The sequence below is a fragment of the Puma concolor genome, chromosome F2 (assembly GCF_028749965.1).
Source record: "Puma concolor isolate L17-30 chromosome F2, mPumCon1.1.hap2, whole genome shotgun sequence".
NCBI classification, from domain to species: Eukaryota; Metazoa; Chordata; class Mammalia; order Carnivora; family Felidae; genus Puma; species Puma concolor.
The window spans coordinates 79,518,552-79,535,643 of NC_141684.1; the positions used below are offsets into that span (position 1 = coordinate 79,518,552).

Below are 17,092 nucleotides of genomic sequence, written 5' to 3' on the forward strand. Positions count from 1 at the left end.
TGTTTTGAGAAAGTCGTGTGTGTGCGTGCACGCACAAGTGGAGGAGGGGCAGGCAGAAGAAGAGACAGAATCCTGAGCAGGCTCCTGCACCATCAGCGCAGAGCCCAGAGCCCGATGCCAGGCCTTGAACTCACAAACCATGAGATCATGACCTGAGCCAAGGTCAAGGATCGGGCGCTTAACTGACTGCACCACCCAGGCGCCCCTGTCCCCCATTTTTTTTTTAAGAGTGGGTACAAGTAGGGGAGGGGCGGAGGGTGAGGGAGGAGAATCTTAAGCAGCCGACATGCCCAGAGTGGAGCTGGATGTGAGGCTCAATCTCGTGGCCGTGAGATCATGACCTGAATCGAAATCAAGAGTGGACGCTCAACTGACTGAGCCACACCGGCACCCCCACGTTTTCCATTTTCATCGTGCGAGATTCACCTTCACACAGCCTCGGTCCAGGATCATGAAAACACTAGCCTGTATTTTCTCACAAAAGGTCTGTGATTTTTGTCTTTCACGTTTAAGTCTGTAGTACACTTGCTACTGATACTTGCATAAAGCGAGAAATAGTTCTTTTTTTTTTACATAGTCGATCAACTGTTTCAACACCATTTTTTGACAAGTCCTATTTTCCTCCTCTGATCTGCAGTTTCAACTATTATCAGTTAAGTTTTCATATGTTTGTGCTTTGTGTCCAGATTTTCTTTTCTGTTTTCTTAGTCATTTATGGATTCCTGTGCTAAAATTGCACAGTCTTACTACAGATTTACAACAATTCTTGATCTAGTGAGGTAAGTCCTTTCCACTTAAATTTCAGGAATATCTTGGCCAATCTTGGACCTTTTGACTTTGATAACCATTTTAGAGCCAGCGTCTCAGATTACATGCACACAGTCTTTTTGGGATTTCCTTTGGAATCACACTGAATTTATAGATCAATTTATGTGAGAGGTAACATGTTTATGATAACGGAGTCCTCCGATCCATAAATATGGTACTTCTTTTTTTTACATCTTCAGATTTTATGTGTACATGTTTTTATATTTTTCAATACTGTTGTAATGTTTATTAAAATTATGTTTGCTCTGTATTGGTTTTTGTACATTACTTAAAACACTGTTGTGATTGTTCTAAATTTTCTACATAGATAACCAAATCGTGTTTATAGAGACAGTTTGTTTTTCCCTTTGGATTTTGTTTTGTTTGGTTTTGTTTTTGTTTGCATATATGCTAGTTGGGGGCTCCTGTAGTGTTGAATAGAAGCAATGAACAAGAGCAGCCTTGTTTCTTATTTTATTGCCCATATAAAGTCATTTAAAAAAATTTTTTTAAGTTTATTTTAGAGCATGAATGGGGGAGGGGTAGAGGGAGAGGGAGACACAGAATCCGAAGCAGCTCCAGGCTCCGAGCTGTCGGCACAGAGCCTGATGCAGGGCTGGAACTCACAAGCTTGGAGATCATGACCTGAACCAAAGTCGGACTCTTAACTGACTGAGCTACCCAGGTGCCCCAATGTCATTTTAAATAAATGGCATGGTGTGCTTAGAATACATCTTGTGTTGTTCAGTATAGTGTTCTGTAAATGTCATTTGAGTCAAATTTTTGACTGTATTCAAATCTAATACAGTCTATGTAAACATTTTTTCTGTGCTTTTGTGATTTTCAGCAAAATCTCTCACTTTGATGGTAGAATGTCCGTTCGTTGTAGTTCTTTCCATTTTTGCTTTGTATGTTTTGATGCGATGACACTACACTTTAGGTTTGCTATGTCCGTTTGGCGATTTGAACCTTTAATGGTATGTGGGAACCCTTTTTATATTTTTATATTCTTCAAAGTCCATTTGGTTTGATTCTTATGTAGCATTTAAAATTTTTACTTTCAATGTCTTCTATATCCTTATTTTTGCGATGTTTCTTATTAACATATAGCTGAATCTCTTAAAAAATTAGAGTTTGAATTTTACTTAAAGCAATCCATCCATTTACATTCATTTTAAATATTAGTACCGAGTATTTTGTGCTATACACCTTTTTCAATATTTTTGTTCTCTCCTCTTTTTAAAGGATAATTGTTTTCTCTTAGTTTTTGTCCATTCCTGTTTATGTGTGCTCCTTCCCCGCCCCCCCCCCCCGCCCCGCTCAATATTTTAAAACACTCACCTAATTTATCAAAGTCTGAAGTTACCCTATCTTCCTAAGTGAGGCAAGGCACGTAGGACACCTCAGCTCTGAAGTCATCACTTCAAAATTAATAGACTAACATATTGTATGTATTATTTCTAAATACGTAAGCCCCTAAAGTATGCCATTAGCTTTACTCCCACATTTGCACTGTTTTGTTTTCTGCTCATTATACCTTCTTTGGTCTTAGGTCATTACAATTTTCTTTTGCTTAAAATACATCTTTAATTTTTTTTTTTTTTTTTTTTTTTTTTTTTTTTAATTTCAGTGTGCGAGCAGGGGAGAGGGACAGAGGGAAACAGACAGAATCTCAAGCAGGCTCCACACTCAGCAGAGCCTGGTGATGCAGGGCTCAATTCCACAAACCTGGGATCATGACCTGAGCCAAAATCGAGTCAGACACTCGACTGAGCCAGCTAGGCACCCCCATTTTTTTTTAAGTTTATCTTGAGAAGGGGGAGAGGGGCAGACAGAGAAAGACAATCCCAAGCAGACTCTGTGCTGTGAGTGCCCAGCCGGACAAGGGGCTCAAACTCACGAACTGTGAGATCATGACATGAGTCAAAATGAAGCGTTGGATACTTAACCAATGGAGCCACCCAGGCGCCCAGGCTCCCCCATCTTTTAAAATTTCTTTTAGTGAAAGACTGTAGGTTGCTAATTCTTAGTTGTTGTTGTTGTTGTTTCCTGTTTGGAAAAATTTCGTCTTCTTGAAAAGTATGACCGTACAATTTTAGATTAATGGTATTTCCCATAGAACAGTGGAGTTACATTTCTACATTCTGGCTTTCACTACAGCTGTTGAGAAGTCGACCAATAGCCATTCCTTTGAAGGTTATCTGTCTTTTATCTTCGTACTGTAAAGATTTTTGTCCTGACATTGCAAATATTCTTGTCTTGGCATTAATTCTCTAGTTTCATAAAATGTGCCTTGGTATGAATTTTTTCGTTTATCCTACTGGTATTTGTCTCGTAGCTGTGTGGGTTAGTGTCTTTCATCAGTTCTGGAACTGGCCATTTTTTTCCTTATAAATATTGGTCAACTTTTTGTCTCTCAGCAATGAATTTAAAATAATTTCTTCAAATTGATCTTCTACTCACTAATTCTCTCTTTCGTTGCATTAAATCTGCTGTTAAACCCTTACGTTGGGTTTTAATGTCTTAATTTTTCTTTTTCAAACCTGTTTGGTTGTTTTTATAATTTTCTGCTCTTTATAAATTTCTGCTATTTATACATTCATTTCTCTAAACCTACAGGTCCTACTATTATATTCCATATATACTTGAACTCTTATGAGGTGGGCTTCTGTGCATGATGGTTTTTTTTTTCTCTAATGTTTATTTTTGAGAGAGAGGGAGCGTGTGCACGCGAGTTGGGGAGGGGCAGAGAGAGGGAGACAGAGGATCCAAAGCAGGCTCCACGCTGACAGCAGAGAGCCTGATAGAGGGTTCAAACTCACCAACCATGAATCATGACCTGAGCTGAAGTCAGACGCTTAACTGACTGAACCATCCAGGTGCCCCTGTGCACTATGTTTCTAAGGCTTTTATAACTTTCTCTTACATTTTGTGGGTTTTGACTAAGCCAGAAGCACTACTAGGGCATGACCTCTTTTTAAGGTTTTCAGACCACTCAGGTAGAAAATTCATGTAAAAGCTAATTTGGGGATATTATATCTCCAGGGAGATTTGTTTTACTCCCTCCCCCTCTCAAGTGTGAAAGGCAATTTTCCTTGCATTTTCTGGGTGGATGGGGGAAGGGGGTAAAGTGGATTGTTTCTAGTTCGTCCTTCATGAACTTGATGAAAATACAGGTTTTCCACCAGACGGTCCACTTAGGAAAGGGCTTTTTCTTCTTCCCGTCTACCCCCAAATCTGTTTATTTTACTTGGTTAAGCAAATACTCTGAAGCTGAACCAACCTGTGCTTACTTACCTTGCCAGCTTCTCATTTTCCCTTCATTTTTGGACTCTTGTATGTGTCTTTCACTTAGCACATCGATGTATTTTTTAAAACGTTCATGGTATTTGACATATCTTAATGGTTTTCTGCAAGGGAGTTGTTCTAAGGCATTCTGGGAAAGAATTTACAGCCTGTCCTGGCTGTGTCATGCACGTCGTTCTCTGTGCCTTTCTTGCGGTTCTTTGCCCTGTATTCGTGGGAGGTAATGGGTAGATTGTCTCATTTAATGGCAGCTTGGGTTTCTAAGGAAACCTATAGAAAGTGTATAGTCCATCCTGGAAAAATGCTCTATGAATACAAGCTGATACTGTATTTTGAACTGAAAACGCACACATTTGTATGCCTCGTCCATCCAAGCCCTCCAAGTCACAAACATTGGTGGTAAGCGCATAGTTCTTGTAAGACGTGGGGTTGAAAAGAAATCTGCTTTTTTAGTTTATTGCAACAGACTTAGTAAAATACACACGAACAATGTCAGCATGCTTAAAGTGTATTTTAGAATCCTTCTCGTTCACAGAGATAGTTTTCTTCTGATCTTTGTATTTTAAAAATGTTAAAACCCCGCATATTTAAGTTTGAACATTTTGCCAAAAGAGGGCAGTATTCACCCGCAGTAGAATGAAAAGGGACTGAAAACTTACTGGAAAGGAGGCGAGTGAATTTATTTTTCCTCATAAGGTTGATAAAGTTTGACCAAACTAGACCTTTAATGCCTAGATTTGTCTGCCAGTCTGGTTCTCTGGGATGGTTGCCCCAGTGGGACCATCCCACATTTTCATGTTTTTCTATTACTTTGACATTTTTTAAAGTGCTAGTTCAGGGGGAAGAGTTGCTTGAAAACTTTAAGGATAAAACCAAAAACCTTTCCCAAATACCTGCTTAGAGTGACCCAAAAAGCACGTGTGTAAGACGTGGTCATTGAAGTCTGTCCCGGCCCGTGTCTCAGGGCCACTTCCCTCAGGGACCCGTGGCCGGTTAAACCCGAAAAATGAGGCTCCGGCCGGCCGTGGTGCACCCGGCCCCGAGGTGGCTCGGCCTTGTACTTTGGGCGTTTGTTTTTCTATCAGCTTGTCCCCTCTGCGCGTTGGTACAGGAGTTCGCGGTTTAAACATACAGCCTTGAACGTTAAATATTCAAGGAGGAAATCGGAAGTAGCTGCTTTGAATCTCAAGAGTGAGGTGCTTTGGGTTTCAGGAGTGGAATGCGCAGGAGGCAACGAAACCGGTTTCTGGAAGCACAGGAAAATGTGAGCCTAGACCAGCGAATTAGAACCCTGCCTGCCCTTTAGGGTTTGGCGATACTACCGGATAAAAAGGAAAGCCGTTGTGCACTGGTTCAGTACATCACGAATCCACTCGAGCTTCAGAGGGACAGACAGCTCGGGGCCCGGAGGCCCGGGCTTACGTAACGCGCAGTGGAAGCCACTTTGGAAAAGCTTTACACTTGCGTTCTGCCGCCTGCGGCGCACGCTCGTTTCCCGAAGCGGCTCCGGCGGGGACGAGCTTCTCCGCGGCCCTCGGGGGGTGCGGCGCCCCCTAGAGGCGGCCCCCCCCCCCGCCCTGTAACGTGATCCCCCTGCTCCTGGATTGGCCAGAAGCGGAGTTTTCCCCGGGAGCCGCTCGTAGCTGGGCTCCCAAGCCGGGCTCCCCACGACGGGCCCCGCACGGCAGCCGCCGCCGCCGCCGCCGCTTCGCTTCGCTTCCGGCAGCGGATGGAGCGATGGCGCCCAGCCTCCCCTGCTGGACCACTTGCTTCCTCCTGGTCGTGTGGTGCCCGCCCGCGCTCCCCTGCCCTAGCCGGTGCCTTTGCTCGAAGAGCACCGTCCGCTGCATGCACTTGATGCTGGATCACATTCCTCAGGTGCCGCAGCAGACCACAGTCCTGTAAGTTCACACAGATGCCGGTGCAGCGCCGCTCCGTTGCCCTCTGCCGGAACTGAGCGCTCCTCTCTTAACTGGGGTTCCTGATGCGGTCCCTGCTCCCGGCAGGGAGACGGTTTTTCCGCTTTTCAGACAACTTAATGATTCTGCTTTGTGGGACTAGAAAATGTGAGCGAGGATGAGCTGAAATAAATGTACTTGCACTGGGTGCAGTTCTGTTTTCCAGCATCTTCCAGAACTTGCTATTGAGAATTTTCATCTTTGTTTAGGAGTTTTCCTGCGTAGGTTCTCAGGTTATTCCTTTCATCCTCTCCTCCAGAAACTTTCAGACTCCTAATTAGGTCAGCATGTATCTGTCCCATTTGGAAAGAAGCGACTTGGCTTCGGAATGTGCTTCCAATTCATTATGTGCGGGCGACCTGGGTTTTTTCTGTTCATTGTTGGGCTTTGCGTTGGGCGTCTCAGGTGGGTGACGTTCTCAGTCTCAGGCCCTTGAGGGACTGTTGGTTTTCCAGGGCGGTCCCTCCAAATGGACCAGGAGAGCAGAGTGCTTGGAAGCCTTCCGGAGCAGTGACTAATCAGCATCCGGGAGGCATTCTGGGATGGTAGAATAACCCGCAATATAGGAATCAGGTGGGCCTGGGTTCCAGTTCCTCTTCCTTCTCTTCAATCTGGCGATAGTAAGCCTGTGTCGTAGAATTGACGTGTGGGTTAAATTAAATAATACGTGTGAAGTGCAGATCTTTTGTTACTATAGTTTTCAAGCCTTACATCACAAGACAAGGAAAATCGCTGAAAGGACAGATTTGAAGGGTTCTCCCTGGTAAAGTTTTTGTGGATTGTGTCATGTCCGTGGAAGAGGGAACTCCTTTCCCTGTTCCAAGTCGATTCTTGAGCAGAGGGGAAATAGCCCAAGATTCCCGGAATTTCAAGATGTGAGATAAGATCAGCACCGTGTGTGTGTGTGTGTGTGTGTGTGTGTGTGTGTGTGTGCGCGCGCGCGCGCACGCGCGTTGGTTATAATCATGAAATGAGGATTTTAGCCTGCTAATGAAAAGTCGAAGCTAGTGGTTGGTGGTTGTGTAGCAAGAGAGAGAGAGATTTGCCACACGTGCTTTTAGGAATTTTGATTGAGCCTTTTGTTCGTTGCTCGCAAATACCAAAATATGTCTTACTCTCAAAACCAGTAAGACAGATTCTTGAGCCTGGGGCCCCTGCGTTGTGCAGCCAGTCAGAGCACTGCTCCAGAGGGGCCCTCGTCCTCGTCACCATCCCTGTGTCACTTTGTAAGAACGGTTTCTGACAGGAACAGAATCTTGGAGAGGAGACGGCTTGTCTCATCAAGTGCCATGGACTTAAAAGGCCACCTACGTTCCAACCTGGACCTAAGATTTTGCTTCTTAGGTGTTTCAAAGAAGAAATGAGCAATCAGACACTCTCTTCTGGATGTAATGGGCAGGACTGAAAGCACACTGTCCGTGTACCTTTTTAGATGTTTACTTTTGAGAGAGAGCGCACGAGCAGGGCAGGGGCAGAGAGAGGGGGAGACGCAGACTCCGAAGCAGGCTCCAGGCTCCGAGCTGTCAGCACAGAGCCCGACGCGGGGCTGGAACCCACGAACTGTGAGATCGTGACCCGAGTTGAGGTCGGACGCTTAACAGACCCGGGCGCCCCAACACTGTGCATGTACTTTCGAAGAGCCTTCCACTCCATGTAGAAATAAAGTAGTTCTCAGGTTCCAGACCAGGCCTGCCCGTGAGGCAGATGCCCTACAGATGAAATGTGTGTTGCCTTGGGTGAGTTCTCCGCTTCTTGTCTCAGTTTCCTGGTCCATTCAATGGGGACACTAACTGTGTTCACCCTCTGGGGTCATTCTGAAGATGACATGAGATAATGCATGTCAAATACTTAGGAAGATGTCTGGTCCTACTAAGCACCACGGAAGGGTTCACTGTCATTATATTTACAATTAAGGTCAGGAGCTGCAAACCAAAGGCCTACAGGAAACCGGTTGGTACAGTAAAGGCAAACTGCTGTGTGAGTGTGTGCGGGACAGCTCGGCTTCAGTTGGGGGGGTGGCGAGGGGAGGGAGGGGGAGGGAGAGGCGGTCAGCGGTCTGGGCCGGCCAGTCCTGAGCTCGTGGTGCCCCGTGGGAATGTGGGCCTATTGTTAATGAGCTTGCCATATATTTTTTTTTTTTCAACGTTTATTTATTTTTGGGACAGAGAGAGACAGAGCATGAACGGGGGAGGGGCAGAGAGAGAGGGAGCCACAGAATCGGAAACAGGCTCCAGGCTCTGAGCCATTAGCCCAGAGCCCGACGCGGGGCTCGAACTCACGGACCGCGAGGTCGTGACCTGGCTGAAGTCGGCCGCTTAACCGACTGCGCCACCCAGGCGCCCCTGAGCTTGCCATATTTTTAAGAAGATGCGGAAGTCAGGAATGAAAGTCCCTAACTTTTACATCTTAGAGGATAATTAAGTTGTTTGCTCGTTTTTTGTCTTGTTTTGTTTTTTATGAAACGCAACAGCATATAGGCCCCACCACACGCGTTTGGGGATTCCTTTTATCCTGGGACCTTTCATCTGCGACCTTTATTAGAGAAATGGCATAAAGGCCAAGAAATGTATGTGACGCTTACGAAACTTGGTGTTCTACCTCTTTTGGGCCCCAGATCAGCTGACCTGGGATTCCATGGTCACGTGAGCAATATTATGAAAGTACGCGAGTAACTGCATCAAGCTAAAAATGCCGAAGAAGAAAAACCCAATCAGCCTCTGGAAGCTGAGGCGGAGGGGACCTGGCCAGATTTCTCCCTAGCAGCAGCATCAGGAGTTTTCGTCAAACCACGCTCAGATGTGTGTGGTCATTGTGACAGTGGGAACGGTGCGACAACATATCACATGATACGTAGCCACAGTGCTTGGTAAATTTCATGAGCGGCAGTATAATTTTCTTGATTTTGCCTTTACGTGTTTTGAAAATTTTAACCTTGATACAGAAAATATTCTTCTCAACCGTAGATAAGGAAACTTCACCATACTTAACGACTGATTATGGCTAATGAGTGTTTCAAGTATGGAAAAACACAGAACTACTCTCCCCCCCAATTTTAATTTAATTCCATCTATAAAGATATCTTTGGGTGTTCAAAGCAAGTATCAGCAAACAGTCCATTACTATTTATTTATTTATTTATTTATTTATTTATTCATTTAATGCATTTATTTTGAGAGAGCGAGAGTGGGGTAGGAGTAGAGAGAGAGAGAAAGAATCCTAAGCAGGCTCCGCCCTGTCAGCACAGAGCCCCGACGCAGGGCTTAACTCATGGACCGTGAGATCACGACCCGAGCCAAGATCCAGAGCTGGGTGCTCAACGGCCTGAGCCACCCAGGTGCCCCAGTCCACTACCATTTGGAAGCTGTCACTCCTCAAAGTGTATTTTAGCAGAGCAAATCTTTCAGAGTTGGAATTGGAATTAGCAAACAAAAAATTTCTAGTAATGAACTTCGGAGTGCCTGTTCAATAGTCAGAAGCCCTGCTTAGCTTTTGTTGATTTTACTTTGGCCCCGGGTCATTAGGTTGTACCTCCGGAATCTCAGTCGCTGGTTCAGAAATAAGATGTTCTTAGAATTTCCGGGAGTGAAAGAGTGAGCATCAGTGGAACTCAGGGACTGTGATTAAAGGGACTCTAAAAAACCATCTCAGTTTCACCAGAAAAATGGAAAAAATGAGAATTTCCCCCAAAGCTTTAAATTCACCAGTATGTACAGTGTGAAGTTTTCACTATTTAATTGAGGTATTTCCTTTATGTATGAAGCCACCTTGCCCTCCAAGGAAGACAAACCTCGGGAGGAGGCTGGGGGTGGCGAGTGGGAAAATGACACGTGCAGTCGTGACAGCGTTTATCCAGCCGATAAAAATGTCATCTTGTCCGAGAAGAAAATAGGATTCCTTCAGCTCTTTCCAGTTTCCAATCCAGTTAGATTTTTTTTTTTTTTAATTTAACCCTCAGGGGTTACTTTGACCTTTGAAACAGAATTTTTCATAACTTTTTTATAACTGACGTAACTTGTTGGCTTTGAGTTATCACTTGCCGGTGGTGAGCAGGCCTGGGCGCCCTGGATGCTTCCCGCATTTGGCCTGATTGAAGGGAAGCATGAGGGCCCCGACTGAACTGCATCTAAATTCAAACCTCCCCCCGGTTGCGGACCTGTTGGGGAGAGAAATGGAGCTAAAAGTTGAAACGCAGTTCCCATTATTGGCCACTTCGTAAGTCAAGGTACACTATTTCGGCACGTGCCTCCAATCTTGGGGACCTAACGCCGTGCAGCCTCACCACCCTCGTGACTCAGGACAGCTCGGTCCTCAGAGAAGGATTTGGGGCGGAGGAACAGTGAGGAGACGGCAGGGTCAGGGGTGTGGAGGGGGAAAAGCCGCCAGCTGTCGGCCCCACTGTCCAGGGTGGGGCCCGGCCCTGATCCCTGGGAGTCACCCTTCATTCAAGCCAACCTACAGGAGAATTAGTTTAGGGGAGAAACGAGTCCCATGTGGGCGTGTTACTTTGGAGGTCTCCCGTGGGACAAACAGTTGAAGTGCAGCGGGTGGTTATGGGGACCTGACCTGGAGATGCAGATCTGTGACATTGAGCACTCCCCTAAGCCACCAGGGAAACTGCAGGGCAGAGGAGTGTGACGGGAACGCGCCCCTGAAGCGGGGAGAGTGAGCCGGCCAGGCCACCGCAGGGAAGGCAGACGACGCTTCCCGGAGTGGCAGGACCCGGGGACCGCGGCGCTGAGCTTGCACGCTGAAGGACAGCCTGACCCTCGGACGGTGCAGATGACTTCGCAAAAGCAGCTTCATCTGGGGAGCAGAAGCCAGACTGCAAGGATTAAGGAGTAATAGGCCGGCTTTTCCAGATTTCAGAACTTGGCCTCCGTCAAGGGGGTGTTAGCGTCCCCCTGTGAGTGTCGGTATCCTCATCAGCAAAATGGGGACGCATGATTGCCGAGTGATGCCAGGATCCATGTGATCTTGTGGGGGGGTTTCCTACCATGGTCTGTACCTGGGCGATCTGTGCTGATTAAATGAGTGGAGTAGACTCGTGTTTTCTACACTGAGCTCTGCATTTCAGTCCGTCCTGCAGATTCTATGTGACATGAAGGAAGGCACTGCACAATGGCAGCTTTTAGGGGGGTAGTTACCACACGAGGTGGCAAAGCTGAGGTTCCCGTTCTGGTTGGACAGCTCCTGCATATATGAAAAGCTGAATAGAGAAACCTTGTTGAGTTTTGCTTGGGCGTCCTGGCGGGAGAGGCTCAGAAATACAGTAAGCTCGGGAGGCCAGGGGTGCAGCCCTGAGAGTCCCTGGAAGAAGAGTGTGCATTAACTCAGCCAGGAGGAAATGGGATTTCCCGGGAGGCGCTTGTAGAATGAGCAAAGGCAGCCTAGGCTACAACTCTGGAAAGCCCCGCAGGCCAGGGAAACAGATGTAAGCGGGAGCCCGGCCCACCAGCTGCGGTTGCAAGGTCTGTGCACTGCACAGTTCCGCCCCGTGCTGGGCATGCTGCCCCTGGGGAGAAAGGAGAGAGGAGTCCGCGAGGAACACGGCCACCGACGAAGGAGGAGGCGTCCCAGAGAGGAGTACTGTCTGTATTTCAAGAGGGAGGAGGGTGGTCAAAGCCGGCAGAAACGGAGATAGCAGAGTGCCACGTGTGCCTTCAAGATGTTGGAAGAGAAGGAGAAGGTCGAAGGGATCGCGTCGTTCTCGTTTGTTGTCTAGAGGGCGGGGATGCTTCGTGTGAGTGCAGGCAAGGGGAATGGGAAGTCGGGCGGGAGCAGTGAGGACGGGAGAGGGGGGGAGCCGGTATGTTTTCGCTGGACCTTGCAGCTCCGAGGGGAGCTGCATCAGTGCATCGCACATCAGTGTGAGAACGTAGCTGAGAGCTCGAGGTCCAGATGGACGAGGCAGGGTGCAGACCCTCTTATCGGAAAGGGAGAAAATCCAGCAGGACAGAGGCCTCAAGCCTCAGAGCCAAGGCATCTGGAGACCATCACGGCTGCGGCAGATGGACGTCCCAGCCCAGGCTCGGAATGAGTCTGATGTTTCTGGCTCCAGAGGGAGAGAGAGAGAGAGAGAGAGGAGAGAGAGAGACACGTTATAATGATGGTGAGAATTGCAGAAGTTCAGTTCAGGAGACAGTGGATGTTGAGCAACCGGATGTCTCTGTTAATTTATTGTGTTCAATTTAAAGTGTCGCTTATTCGGTGGAGTGGGCAACTTGCTTCAGGTGCTTGTGTTAGCTCGGGCTGCTGTACCAAAATACCATAGACCGGGTGATTTGTTTTTTTAAGTTTATTTATGTATTTTGAGAGAAGGAGAGAGAGAGAGAGAGATGGAGAGGAGGGGCACTGGGGGAGAGAGAGAGAGAGAAGGAGAGAGAGAATCCCAAGCAGGCTCCGTGCTGTCCTAACAGGCCCGATGCCGGGCTCAGTCTCGCGAACCACGAGGTCGTGACCTGAGCCAAAATCAAGAGTCGAACACCTAACCAACTGAAGCACCCAGGCGGCCCTAGCCTGGGTGATCGAAATGACATTTATTCCTCACAGTTCTGGAGGCTGAGAGGTCCAGGATGTCTCATGAAAGGCCTCTTCTGGTCCATTGAGATGCTGCCTTCTCGTTGATCCTCACAGGACGGAGAGGGAGACCATCTCTCTCCTGTCTCTTCCTGTAAGGGCGCTGATGCTATCCTGAGGGCTCCCCCCTCGTGACCTAAGTACTCCCCAAAGGCCCCACCTCCTAACATCAGCACCCTGGGGATTAAGGATTCAACACGTGAAATTGAAGGGGAATCAAGAACTCAGCCCATAGCAGTGACTCGGGTTTAAGTTACCAAACTATTTATCAAAAACAAATAGGTTAGTGACCGAATTGAAACATCATGGTGTTGTTCTTTATTTAATCCTTTCCACTGTGAGATACAATAAACGATTTCTTGAGATACATGGGAGGTATATATGTTTCACAATTCTCCTTCTTGCCGTTGCGTAAAATGAAGCATATCTGACCAAAATTCGAATCATGGCAACTTTTCCAAGTGCGACACGAAACATTTAAGCATTTTAAACAGTCTGCCTTTCTTTCGGGCGACTGAGTAGCCACAACAGATGACACGACATGGTTTTATTGTCTGACTCCACACCATGCAGTGAAAAACAGGGTTAGGTCTAAAAATCATCTTGCTTGACTGTTTCAGACTGATCCGTTCGGACTGATCATTCCGTTCCCAGTGATTCTTATCTGAGTAGGAGAAAAAAAAATATGTTTGGATTTTGAAATGGAAAAAAGAAAAATATGAACCTGATTTCAGCTAAACATATATAAAAAAAATCCGAAGTCTACTAACTTCATTTATTTTAACAAGCAGAACCCAAAGGCCCTCATTTAACCTCAAATACTGCAAAGCGCTAATGGCTGGATATGATGGGATAGATATCTATAATACGGTGTGTAACGGTTTCCCAAGGGAAAGGACACAGATTTTTTTTGGGGGGGGGGTGGGGAGTTTTTCTTTTAAGTTTCTATTTTCATGCCAGTATAGTTAACAGACAGTGTAATGTTAGTTTCAGGTGTACAATATAGTGATCCGACAATTCTATACGTCCCTCAGTGCTCAAGATGATAAGTGTCCCCCTAATTCCCGTCATCTATTTCACCCAACCCCCCACCCACCTCCCCTCCAGTAACCACCAGTTTCTTCTCTATAGTTACGAATCTGTTTCTTGGTTGGCCTCTCTCTCTCTGTCTCCCCCCTTTGCTCCTTTGTTTGATTTCTTAAACTCCACAAATGAGTGAAATCATACGGGGTTTGTCTTTCTCTGACTAATTTCGCTTAGCATACTCTTCTCTGGCTCCATCCACATCATTGCAAATGGCAAGCTTTCATTCTTTTTATGACTGTGTAATATTCTGTTGTAAATATAGACTGCATCTTCTTTATCCATTCATCAGTCCATCTACACTTGGGCTGTTTCCATAGTCTGACTGTTGTAGATAATGCTGCAGTAAACATAGGGGTGCATGTATCCCTTTGAATTAGTATGTTTGTATTCCTTGGGTAGATATCTAGTAGTGGGATTGCTGGATCGTAGAGTGGTTCTATTTTTAACTTTTTAAAAAAAGTTTATTTCTTTATTTTGAGAGACAGAGCGTGAATGGGGGAGGGCAGAGAGAGAGGGAGAGAGAATTCTAAGCAGGCTCCGTGCTGTCAGCACAAAGCCCGATGCGGGGCTTGATCCCACAAACTGCGAGATCACGACCTGAGCCAAAATCAAGAGTCAGATGCTTAACCGACTGAGCTACCCAGGTGCCCCTCTATTTTTAACTTTTCGACGAACCTCCATACTCTTTTCCAGAGGCCACACCAGTTTGCATTCCCACCAATGGTGCGAGAGGTTCCTTTTCTCCGCATCCTCACCAGTACGTTTTGTTTCTTGTGTTGTTGATTTTAGCCACTCTGACAAGTGTGAGGTGGTATCTTAGTGTGGTTTTGATTTGGGTTTCCCTGAGGATCAGTGATGTGGAGCATCTCTTCATGTGTCTTTTGGCCATCTGGATGTCTTCTTTGGAAAAATGTCTATTTGTGCCTTCTGCCCATTTTTTAATTGGATTATTGGTTTTGGGGGATTCATAAGTTCTTTATGTATTTTGGATACTGATCTTTGATTAGATATGTCATTTGCAAATATCTTCTCCCATTCCATGGTTGCCATTTAGTTTTGTTGATTGTTTCCTCTGCCGTGCAGAAGTTTTTTGTTTTGTTTTGTTTTTTTTGATACAGTTTATTTTTGCTTTTGTTTCGCTTGCCTCAAGGGACATATCTGAAGGAAGTTGCTACGGCTGATGTCAGAGAGGTTACAGCCTGTGTTCTTCTTTAGGATTTTTATGGTTTCAGGTCTCACATTTACGACTTAGGTCTTTAATCCATTTTGAAGTAATTATTGTGTTTGGTGTAAGAAAGTGGTCCAGTTTCATTCTTTTGCAGTTTGCTGGCCAGTTTTCCCAGCCCCATTTGTTGAAGAGACTGCCGTTGGCTAATCTTTCCTGCTTTGGTGAAGATTAATTGACCATAGAGTTGTGGGTTCATTTCTGGGTCTTCTACTCAGTTCTGTTGATCACAGTATGCCAGGACCATACTGCTGTGATCACTACAGCTTTGTAATGTAACTCAAGGTCTGAAATTGTGACGTCTCCAGCTTTGCTCTTCTTTTTCAAGGTTGTTCTGGCTATTTGGGGTCTTTTGAACTTCCATACAAATTTTAGGATTGCTTGTTCCAGCTCTGTGAAAAATGCTGGTGGTATTTTGATAGGGATTGCATTAACTGCGTAGATTGCTTTGGGGAGTATAGACATTTTAACACCGTTTGTTCTTCTAATCCATCAGCATGGGGTGTTTTTCCATTTTTTTGTGTCATCTTCAGTTTCTTTCATCAGTGTTTTATAATTTTCAGAGTATAGGTCGTATACCTCTTTAGTGAGATTTATTCCTAGGAGCAATTGTAAACAGGACCGATTCCTTAATTTCTCTTTCTGCTGCTTCATTATTTGTGTATAGAAATGCAGCAGATTTTGTACATTGACTTTGTATCCCGCAACTTCACTGAATTTGCATACCAGGTCTAGCAGTTTTTTGGTAGAGTCTTTCAGGTTTTCTGTATAGAGTATCATGTCATCTGCAAATAGCGAAAGTTTGACTTCTTCCTTGCTGATTTGGATGGCTTTCCTTTTTTTGTTGTCTGATTGCTGTGGCCAGGACTCCCAGTATTACGTTAAATAACAGTGGTGAAAGTAGACATCCCTGCCTTGTTCCTGATCATATGGGAAAAGCTCTCAGTTTTTCCCCACTAAGGACGATATTAGCTGTGGGTTTTTCATATACGACCTTTATTATGCTGAGGTATGTTCCCTCTAAACCTTTGTTGAGGTTTTTTTTTTTTTTTCCATGAATGGACGTTGTACTTTGTCAAATGCTTTTTCTGCATCTATTGAAATGATCGTATGGTTCTTATCCTTTCCTTTATTACTGGGGTGTGTCACGTTGATTAATTTTTATTTTATTTTATTTTATTTTATTTTATTTTTTAAAAAATTTTTTTAATGTTTTATTTATTTTTGAGGTAGAGAGAGACAGTGTGAGCAGGGGAGGGGCAGAGAGAGAGGAAGACACAGAATCCGAAGCAGGCTCCAGGCTCCGAGCTGTCAGCACAGAGCCCGACACGGGGGCTCGAACTCACGGACCGCGAGATCATGACCTGAGCCGAAGTGCGACGCTTAACCGACTGAGCCACCCAGGCTCCCCTGATTGATTTTTAAATATAGAACCACCCTTGCAGCCCAAGAATAAATCCCACTTGGTTGTGGTGGATGATCTTTTTTTAATGTATGGTTGGATTCGATGTGCTAGTATTTTATTGCGAATTTTTGCATCCACGTTTCATCAGGGATGTTGGCCTGTGGTTCTCTCTTTTACTAGAGTCTTTATCTGGTTTTGGTTAGATAATGCTGGCCCCATTAAATGAGTTTGGAAGTTTTCCTTCCTCCTCTATTTTTTGAAATAGTTTGAGAAGAAGAGGTATTAACTCTTTAAATGTCTGGTAGAATTTCCCCAGGGAAGCCATCTGGCCCTGGGCTTTTATTTATTGGGAATTTTTTGATTCCTGATTCCATTTCTTTGCTGCTTATAGGTCTGTTCAAGTTTTCTGTTTCTCCTTTTTCAGTTTCGGTGGTTTGTATGTTTCTAGGAACTTGCCCGTTTCTTCCAGGTTGCCTAACATGTTGGCGTATCGTTTTTCATAATGTTCTCTTATCCTTATATTTCTCCAGGGTGGGCAGGGGCTTGTGCTGGTCCTCTGGGCGAGGGGCCCCCCATGCTGGGACTGAGGCAGGCTTGACTGAGAAGGGCAGTTCTGCCAGAGCACAGTAAGGGGGGGCCTGGGGTAAGCAAGTGAGGCAGCCAGTGTCGGTGCCGCGCTGGTGACTTTGTGCTCGTGCTGAGGGGCAGGGAACTGAAATGGTGTCAGCC

General features: G+C 45.6%; 1 protein-coding gene across 6 annotated transcripts in view; it reads left to right on the forward strand.

Moving 5' to 3' along the window:
- Nucleotides 1-2,418: 2,418 nt before the first annotated feature.
- The window catches only part of PXDNL (peroxidasin like), a 429,117-nt gene continuing 414,443 nt past the window's right edge, over nt 2,419-17,092 (forward strand). For 3 of the 6 annotated variants that reach the window (XR_015246688.1, XM_086695273.1, XM_086695274.1), the window contains exon 1: nt 2,420-6,014. Coding sequence is in view for 5 of the 6 variants with exons in the window: in XM_086695273.1 (XP_086551399.1) it covers nt 5,851-6,014 (164 nt within the window). In the remaining variant the exon portion in view is untranslated. Of the gene's footprint in view, nt 6,015-17,092 lie in introns of all 6 variants that reach the window. The other 3 variants (XM_086695277.1, XM_086695281.1, XM_086695276.1) reach the window with 3 other exon arrangements.